At 33.2% G+C, this 9,954-nt stretch overlaps 1 protein-coding gene across 1 annotated transcript; it reads left to right on the top strand.

Moving 5' to 3' along the window:
• The first annotated feature begins 4,213 nt into the window (after positions 1–4,213).
• Positions 4,214–6,253, top strand: LOC135677037 (mavicyanin-like). Its single transcript, XM_065188895.1, has 2 exons — positions 4,214–4,521; positions 5,661–6,253. The coding sequence occupies exons 1-2, from the start codon at positions 4,341–4,343 to the stop codon at positions 6,077–6,079; spliced, it is 600 nt and encodes a 199-aa protein (XP_065044967.1). The 5' UTR covers positions 4,214–4,340; the 3' UTR covers positions 6,080–6,253.
• The last annotated feature ends 3,701 nt before the right edge of the window (positions 6,254–9,954 follow it).

Raw genomic sequence — 9,954 nt, 5'->3', positions numbered from 1 at the left:
GGTGTAGGTCATGCCACCTTCTTAGAAGTCAAAGAAAACATGGCATTGAACTTCCTCTATATGAGATGGTGCCAATTGATTGTAGTCATCAGCAACATGTCAATTTCGCCAGCAGCGTTTGACTTTGCACAGTATGTTTAGTACTGGCATTAATTAGGCCTAACCAATTTGATTAATCACCTTCTTCTCGACTAACAATAGGGTCATGTTTGAGTTTTCAAGCTTATTTATTAATGCTTTCGGAGATAACAGGATGAAACAATATAAACCATAGATCCTAAATCTGATATAATCATATTTGGTCACATGTATATTGTTAGCGAATTAGAAGGATGACATGTGCATATGATATCGATTCAACGCATCATCAACATGATTTAAAACTATTTTACAAAATTTATGAATGTAGTATATAGTTGGATGATACGAAAAATGAAATCTCCTCCCCATTTAAAAGGTTTTTTTAACTTTCATTGTATCATATCATTTTTGAGCTTTGTGCTTTCTAATTCTCTATTTTCAATTATTTTCTCATCTCGAGTTTTTTTTATCCTGTTTTTGGAGTATGTGCTATATTGAATCTAACCTCGCATTAGAAGTTCTTTCGATATTGAAAAAGAATAACTTTTCCCTCTTCAACCTTCGTAAATTTACAAAAGAAATACTCAGAAATTTTCATACCACATAGCAAGATCTTAGAAAGCATAACCTATTTACGATGCAATCAATTCTTAATTTTCAAGGTTCCTTCTTTTTCAACAGCATTTGAAGTTACTTCTCATGTTCATATGAAATTGATCAGATCTTCAGAAACTAGAAGTGTTAGAGAGAGAGAGAGAGAATGGTTATCATATAATGTAAGAAAACTAATGCAAGAAACGAGATATGTTATCTGATACCTTTGTTGCTTTTATTTGGCATCTAAGTTAAATTTATAATCTTATGTTCCTATGAGATTGATCAGATCTTCATGAACTGGAAAAGAGAGAGAGAGAGAGAGAGAGAGAGAGAGAGAGAGAGGTCATCACATAATGGAAATAACTATAAGATGTGAGATATGTTATTTAACGCCATTTTTCTTTAAAGTTGGCATTTTATGTAGCTGAAGTTTAGTTTATATTTCTATGATATATTAGATAGTAGAAACTGGAAATGTGTGTGTATGAGAGAGAGAGAGAGAGAGAGAGTTCATACTGTTGCTGTCAAGCTAAACTCAGTGCAAATGGATCCATATGTTACTCTTGAGATGGATATGGATCACATTGCATTGTTGTAGCTGAGCTGCATCTTGAATTGGGCCTGCAATTCTGATCTATTCTTTTACCAGTCCACTGTGTCCAAGAAAAATGAAGCATTATTGTTGAAATGATAGAAAGATATTTCTATCAGAGTCTCTAATTCAATAGCATTCCATTAAAAATTTAAGAAGCAAAATCGGAAGGAACGGTTTAAGACGATCAAATGTGGTAACCTATAATTACATCAAAATCTTTCTACAACAGCTATATGAAAAGAATTATAGAGAAACAATATAAACAAAGGAAATATTGATAGATAGACTATATTACCTCTTCGCATTAGTAAAATGTAGGAGAGAAATAAGGAGAAGAAAATTAAAAAAAATATTAAATAACATGTAAATATAAAACTTGTTTTTGGCATTTTCTATTTATTTCCGACAATCGTCTTGTGTGACAAGTTAATAAAGAAGATACAAATATGAAACATAAAAAAGAAAAGGTCATAAAGGAATGTCCAAGAAAACCATTACATGAAATCTTCTACATCTCTCAGAGATATTTTAAGTGTTTTTTTTTTTTACCTCAAAACCATTATACCCACTTCATATATGCACAGTTCTGATAATATTTTATATTAATTATTAGTGATGAGAGAAAAAAATAGATAAGTAATATAAAAATTCAAATTTCATAGTGATGAAAATAGGGGGACAAAATTTTCTTTTCTTATTTTTTGACAATATCAGTGACACTGACAGTGTTTATGTGTCACCAAAAATCCAGGATTGGTCTATTTCTCTATAGTGTTTGCCCTAATTCAGCTGAAACTTAACAGTGATGGCCAAAGTAGAACTAAGTGGCCAATAGCTGGAGTCATTCCAAAGCTGAAATCACATCCACAATGGCATACTCACAAAGAAATAAAGCAGCTAATGTTCTTTAGTCCACAGCCTCTTCACATGTGCTTGGAGGTCCCATAATGCTGTCAGATCCAACGTTGTTTTTGGTGTGTGTCTCAACACCAAAGAACATGCAGTGGGTCTATAGGTACTTTGCTACAAAGACAAGGAGACTTTGGATCGAGAAGAAGGCCGATGAAGAATTTAGGTTGATAGATCAAAGAATTCTTCTGCTTAAGATGAGAGATTGTGACTCTCTCTTCTTTTCACTCTCTTTCCAATCACAAAGGAATTGATCCACTCATGATTCTTCAAAACCATATGTATATATTCCTTCATTTTTTTTTTTATATAGGCTCTACTCTATATTAATACCCTTTCCAAAAAGCTTTTCACAGTACTAGTAAAGAAAAAAGAGGAGACTATGAGCTGCCCATTGGCTTGTGTAAACTATATAGCTCTTGCAGTAATTGGTTGGCATTTAATGGCACAAAATATTTGGTCATTTTTAGCTTTTATTATTAGTTATACTTTGATCGAATTTTCAACCAAGATCCTAACTTTTGAGTTTTTACTGATAAATCTCTTGATAGAAGATATATTATCGGTTAATCATCTAATATATTATCATCCATGCCCAATGAAAAAAGATGAGATGAATCATATCATTCTCATCATTTATAATGAGAAAGATAATCACATATTTTTTTCAAGTATAAAAGCTTCTCTTTAATATAGAAAAAATGAAAGACTTCTCTTAGCTATTTATATATGCACTTACATACCTTAAGTTATTTAAATATCAAAGAGTCTAGGTCCGAAAATCTTTTTCTAATCTTGATCTTCTAGTATCTAAGTAGTTCGTCACTTCTATCTTTCGGATATATAGAATAATTATATATATACAGGTCTAAATCATATCGGGTTGATTAAGAAGTCAATGATATTTTCCTCCAATATCACTCGATCCACAAATATCTTCATTTTTAATATGATAAAAATATTATTATTGATGGTCGAAAGCCTTAATTTTTTAGTTTATGTGAAATCAGTTCAATCAATTCGATCTTAAATTAGTTTGATTTAAACTGATTTGGTATTAAGCGGGATTTATATAATATTTTTGAATAGGATTATAATATTTTAGATTCAATCAATCAATTAAATTAGTTTTAAATATAACTATAGTATTCTTTTACTAACCTCATTCAAAAATCCTATTAACTATTAATTCAAATTCTTATAAATATTAATTATTAATTTTATTATATTTATTAAAGTTTCGTAAAATATTTTATTTAAGAGTTCTCAAATGGTTTTGAATGAAAATTTTAAATATTTTGACAGATTTCAAAATAAAAATAACCTTAAATTCAAACATATTAAAAGGACCAGTTAAAATATTTCTTAATTTTACAATGATTTCATTGTTCAATCAAAGCACTATAACATTAGTAAAGTTTGGAGGCTTAGTAATACGAGAATTTAAATGATTTTGTATGAAAATTATGAAGGTCTTGACATATTTTAAAATAAATAGTATTAAAATTTCTATTCCCTCCCCCCCCCCCCCCCCCCCCCCACTTTCTCTCTCTTATATTTAGATTTAAATATTTTTTGAAAAAAGTATTATTATATTTATAATAATTTATTATGAAGGAATTATAACAAAAATAACAAGATATCATCCAATTATAATATTTTTATATAATTATAATGTTTTTTATTCAGTAATTAAAGGCATTGTAGCTCCATTGAAAAACTATAAATCAAAATCACTATGACTCCTTATAAAAATACTATAAACAAAAAAAATACTATAATATAGATCGGTTTAATTCAAATTAGATTTTTGGTGTGAAACTATTTTTTAAGGGTATTTTGATTTTTTTTTTTAAAGGAAAAAGGGTTTTTTTGTTTTGAAAATATAGAAATGGGAGGCTTCTTATGGAAAACACTTAAAATATGAGGCTTCTATGAAATAGCCCTTATACTATTATTATATTTAAGATGGTATAATAAAACCATATGGGGAGGCTATTTATTATTTATGAAGCCTTACAAAGTGCCACTGCCTTTTACTACTAGAAGAGTAGTCACACTACGGAGGAGCATCCCGTGTGCCCCGTTCTTCTCCCTCTCTCTCTCTCTCTCTCTCTCTCTCTCTCTCTCTGTCTCTGTTTCTCTCTCTGGTTCGGCCATGGTGAAGGTCATGGCAACGGCAATGGCGTTGGTGTTGGCGTTCCTTCTCGCCGCCGGCGTAGGGCTGTCGGAGGGTGCTGTCTACAAGGTTGGGGATGCCACCGGATGGACCATCATGGGGAGCCCGAACTACACCGCCTGGGCGTTTTCCAAGAAATTCCAAGTGGGAGACACCGTTGGTGAGTCCTCTTCTTTCTTTCTCCTTCCTGCCAAGTGGATTGCATGATAACCTGCAAACCTTTTATTGTTCCTGAGTTTTCTCTGGCTCAAGATGTCATTTTTCTTCGAGATTTAGTTTCGATTTAACAATCTTTTTGAAGTATCAGCTGGGAGACAACATTGTAAGATAACCTACAAAGCTTCTCTTTTCCTTCTTTCCTGGTCCCTTTTTATTCTTTATGTTTTTAACTCAAGATTCCATGCATTTCTTTCCTCTTTCTTGTAGCTTTTTGATCTAAGGTTGGGTTAGCCAATGTTTGTGTTTGTTGTTGTCAAGTAGAAACTCATAAATACTTCTAAAATTTTGTTGGTTGATATATTATTACCATTTACTATGCTTAAAAGACAATAAGACCAACTAAATCGTGCATTTTTGGGAAATGCAGAGTCTTGTCTTGCACTATTTCTCTCGTTACCTTTCTCATACACCAAATTGGTACTAAAGAATGTGTTGGCAGCCTTCCAACCTTTTTTGTTTTCTGATTTTCTCTACCTGAGTTCTCCAATTTTTTTATTTGCCTCCTCAAGATATTATGTTTTCTTTGTTTTTGGTTGATTCTTGGCATTGTAGAAATGTTTGGAAGAGTTCTTTGTGATCTACCTAAGGATTAATAGAGAATGGAGTCAAAGTAGGAATGAGAGATCAATAGCTTTGGGATTCTTCTATGTAGTCACATGCAGGCCAATTATGAAAGCGGAATGTGCGGCACCGCAGTTAATGGAGCACACTACTCTTGTTTGCTGTCCTCCCTTCTCTTGTCCGTGAACTGAGGTGCTGTCAACTATAATTTTTCTTTGTTTCCCCCTCCTGTTTGCACAGATGTTGCAAGTGCAGTTTCATTCCACACTGAGATTGGTATCTTCTCCAACATGTTTACTGGAGAGAAAATTTCCTGATTTAAAGTACAATTTTTGAGGATTAACAAATCTCACGGAGTTATTCTAGGAAGATGCACTGCTCATGATAAATCGAGTGTAGATCTAAAACTCATATGTTTACCACACGCCACCAAAAGGATGTGTTGTTGATTGTTGGACAAGAAATGTTTCTCGGGTCAATCAACCACGTTTGACCTCAAGTGTTCATATGTGTTGGCAGTGTTTGAGTACAACAAAAGCTTCCACAACGTGCTTGAGGTGAGCAAGGCCGACTACCACTCCTGCAATGCAGCATCGCCCATGGCCACATTTGCCACCGGTAATGACACCATCACGATCAAGACCAAGGGCCACCGCTACTTCATCTGTGGCATCCCTGGACACTGCAGCGGTGGCCAGAAGGTGGACATCAAGATCTCCAAGTCTACCTCCTCTGCTGCCCCTTCCACCTCGCCCACCGCCTCTCCTTCCCCCTCCCCTGCTGCCTCCACTCCCGGTGGTGGTCGTGGAGGCATCTCCACTCCGGCAGCTGGCCCTGGAGCTAACAGCGGCACAAGAGCTCTTCCAGGATTGATTGCTCTTGCTCTTTCTGTGTTTGCATCTGCTGCTGTCTCGAGTGGCCTTGCCATGAATTATTAGTCGTGAGACTGTGAGAGATAATAAGATTTGATTAGTTTGGTATTGAACCGTATGGCAGGAGTTGTTCTTTCTTATGACCATGGCTAGTTTCTTTGAGAACTTGTTGAAGGATCTATTGGATTTATTTGCATGGTTCCTAATATTATCAATGTCTGGCTACATGTTTTATTTGCATATATTTCCTCAGGTTGGCATTTGTGTGTCATGGCCAGTTAGAATTTATGACTGGGTGATGAGGATGACCCCAAGAAAAGCTTAGTCTTGGTGATCCAAAAACTATTTCTCATCTTCATGGTACTTAATTTGGTGGTGGGTTGGTGAGATCTTTAATTTGCTATATCTCATCTATTGATTTCTGCACTGTTCCTTTTCATGTCCTGTCCACCCATAGTAGTTCCAGTGAACTCTCTTCACTCATTTCCTGTCTCCTCATGTTGTGATGATTCAAGTGCCAACACTTCATGCCTGGTGTAACGCAAGATTTCATGTTCAGTTCCTTGCTGTTCATCTTTGGCATGCTGATCTATATTTTTCTGTGTACTGTTAGTGCCTGAATCTGTCAGTCATGTGGTAAATGTTGGATATATCTTGCAGCATTTATGACATTGTTGGCTGGAATGGTCCTGTGCTTGTGTTCTTGAACTTTCTTTGGTTTGGACATTCTAACTGCCTACAATCTGATGCAATTCACTGAAATATGAGATTAAATTAACAATTCATAAATCAAAACAAATACATGCTACATTCATAGTTAATCTTTCTAGTTGAACATCTAATGATAAAATCCTAAAGTAAATTTTTATCGTAAAAGAAATGAAAAAAATGATAAGATTCTAATACCAAATGATAAGATTCTAAAGTCTTATCGTATACCAAATGATAATACCTTAAAGTCTTATCGTAAAAGAAATGAAAAAAATGATAAGGTTTTGATAAAAGAAATGAAAGAAATGATAAGGTTATGATATCAAATGATAAGTAAATTCTTATCATCGCTCTGATACCAATTGATAATACTAAGGTCTTATCATGGAAGAAAGGGGAAAAAAGGGAATGATAATAATCGCTTCGAGGGGATTTGTTAGAATATGTGGCCTTTTATTGAATAAGATATATAATAGAATTGGGTTCCGTTGCGATATTTTAGCCAAGACTAAGTCCACTACGGAACGATTCCTCGGAGATATCGTTGATGGGAGGAAATCTTCTGAGATCTCATCATGATTATAATTTTTTGATTATTTGATTGGATTTAATTTTGATTAAAAAAAAAACTATAAATTATGGTTTATTTTATGGTTTTCTCATATGAATTATTCATTATATATGTGGTAAATAAAATTAAAAATCCAATTATTGTTTTTGGAATTTTTATTTATTTATTCACATGTATATGCTTGAAATTATCATATGAGTTTTATTAATGTTCAATAATTATCATTGCTATTTTATTATTGAATTGTTTTACACTATTGTTCAATAATTATTATGGTTATTTATTATTGAACTGTTTTGCATTAAATTTCAATAATTATTATTGTTATTTATTATTGAATTGCTTTACATAAATGTTCAATAATTATTATTATTATTTTATTATTGAACTATTTAGCAAAATTAAAGAATTATTGATGAATATTATTTGTAATTTATTTCCTTAAGTTTTATCTGACTAGTAGCTGCCAAAGTGGCCTAGGATGATAGGCTTTTGTGATATGAATTACAATAAAAGTTTTATCATTTATAGGACATTTTATTTTATATCATGGCATTAGTCTTGTAGCCACCAAAGTGACCTAGACTAATTACTTATAAAATAATATTAAAGAATTAGTCCTAAATGATATTAAAGAAATAATATTCATAATGGCACATATAATTATGAGATTTAGATAATCCCAAAGGAGAATCTAATTCAAATAATTATGTGATGGGGTAGGATGATACTATTTTAGATATCCTTGCAGTTTAGGGTTGTATACCCAAAGGTAACAATACCTATTCCTCAAGGATGGTATCAGTCCTCCAAAAATATTCTTGAGTGAACACTAGATATGTCAATATTTCACCCAAAGGTGTAATATAGATGATATCAATAGTTCATCAATTTTTTGACAAACTCAAAGCATTAATGTTGTTATATATCTTTTTGCAGTGGTACTTCCGCATATACATTCATATGCTTCAAGTGTCCTTGTACTTTCTGGATCAAATTATTCAGAATGGTTAGAGCATGTGCAATTTACACTGGGTGTGTTAGATCTTGATCTAGCATTACTTGTTGAAAAGCCTGCAGACTTGACTGATGAAAGTACTGCAGAACAAGTTAATGAAATGAAGGCTTGGGAAAGATCTGATAGGCTTAGTTTAATGTTCATAAGAATGACAATTGCAAATAACATAAAGACTTCATTACCGATTGTAACTAGCGCAAAGGAATATTTAAAGGTTATTGAAGACAGATTTAAATCTGCTGATAAGTCATTAGCTGGCACATTGATGAAAGAACTGACTACAGCTCAGTATGATGGTACTCGAGGAATTCAGGATCATATCCTCAATATGGCTGACAAAGCTGCAAAACTTAAAACATTAGGCATGAATGTTGATGAATCTTTTCTCGTGCAATTTATTCTTAATTCTCTTCCTTCTCAGTTTGGCCCATTCAAGATTCACTACAATACAAATAAGGATAAGTGGGACTTGAATGAGTTGACTAGCATGTGTGTTCAGGAAGAATTGAGATTAAGGCAGGAAAATTCATATAATGTCATGACGACTACTCAAGGAGGTGGTAACAAGAAAAGAAAGTTGAAGCATCATCCATCAAAGAGATTTGCTAAGTCTGGAAATGTTAAACAGACTAATGAAAAGAAAGCCTTTACTGTAAAGTGCTTCTTTTGTGGCAAGAAAGGACATGTGAAGAAGGATTGCATTAAACGCAAGACTTGGTTCGAAAAGAAAGGTATTAACTCGACCTTTGTATGTTTCGAATCAAACATTACAGAAGTTCCTTCTAACACTTGGTGGATAGATTCCGGTGCTTCAACTCATGTTACAAATAATATGCAGGGATTCCTTTCAATTCGGAAACCAAAAGAACATGAAAGATTCATTATTATGGGAAATCGTCTTAAAGCGAAAGTGATATCAATGGGAACTTATCGTCTACGCTTAGAGACGGGTCACTTGATGGATCTTGTTGACACATGTTATGTCCCTACAATTTCTAGAAATTTGATTTCTCTTTCTAGAATTGATGAGTTGGGATATTGTATTTCTTTTGGTAGTGGCAAACTCAGCATATTTTACGATTCAATTAAAGTTGGTTCTGGAATTCTGTGTGATGGTTTGTACAGAATTAATTTGGATCTTGAGTTTGCAAAGACACTAATGACCCTGCAATCAAATGTTGGATTGAAACGTAGTTTCAATAATGAAAGATCTTCCATATTGTGGCATAGACGATTGGGACATATCTCCAAGGAAAGAATTGAAAGATTAGTGAAGGATAATATTTTGGAACATTTAGACTTCACTGATTTTGATATTTGTATAGATTGCATTAAGGGAAAGCAAACTAAACAAATAAAGAAAAATGCCACAAGAAGCAAAGAACTCCTTGAGATTATTCATACTGATATCTGCGGACCACTTCACATTCCTTGTTTTAGTGGAGAAAAATATTTCATCACATTTATAGATGATCTGTCCAGATATGGCAAAGTTTATCTAATACATGAAAAGTCTCAAGCCGTTGATACTCTTGAAGTATACATAAATGAGGTTGAGAGACAATTAGATAGAAAAGTTAAAATTGTCAGATCTGACAGAGGTGGTGAATTTTATGGCAGATATGATGGATCTAGTCAGAA

The sequence above is a fragment of the Musa acuminata genome, chromosome BXJ1-6 (assembly GCF_036884655.1).
Source record: "Musa acuminata AAA Group cultivar baxijiao chromosome BXJ1-6, Cavendish_Baxijiao_AAA, whole genome shotgun sequence".
Lineage (NCBI taxonomy): Eukaryota > Viridiplantae > Streptophyta > Magnoliopsida > Zingiberales > Musaceae > Musa > Musa acuminata.
Note: the sequence above shows the minus strand (reverse complement) of the source record. Positions and strands in the feature narration are given on the sequence as shown.

Coding starts and splice junctions, on each gene's coding strand:
- LOC135677037 (XM_065188895.1), top strand. CDS start 4,341: ATGGTGAAGGTCATGGCAACGGCAATGGCGTTGGTGTTGGCGTTCCTT. Junction 4,522..5,660: donor CCAAGTGGGAGACACCGTTG/GTGAGTCCTCTT, acceptor ATGTGTTGGCAG/TGTTTGAGTACAACAAAAGC.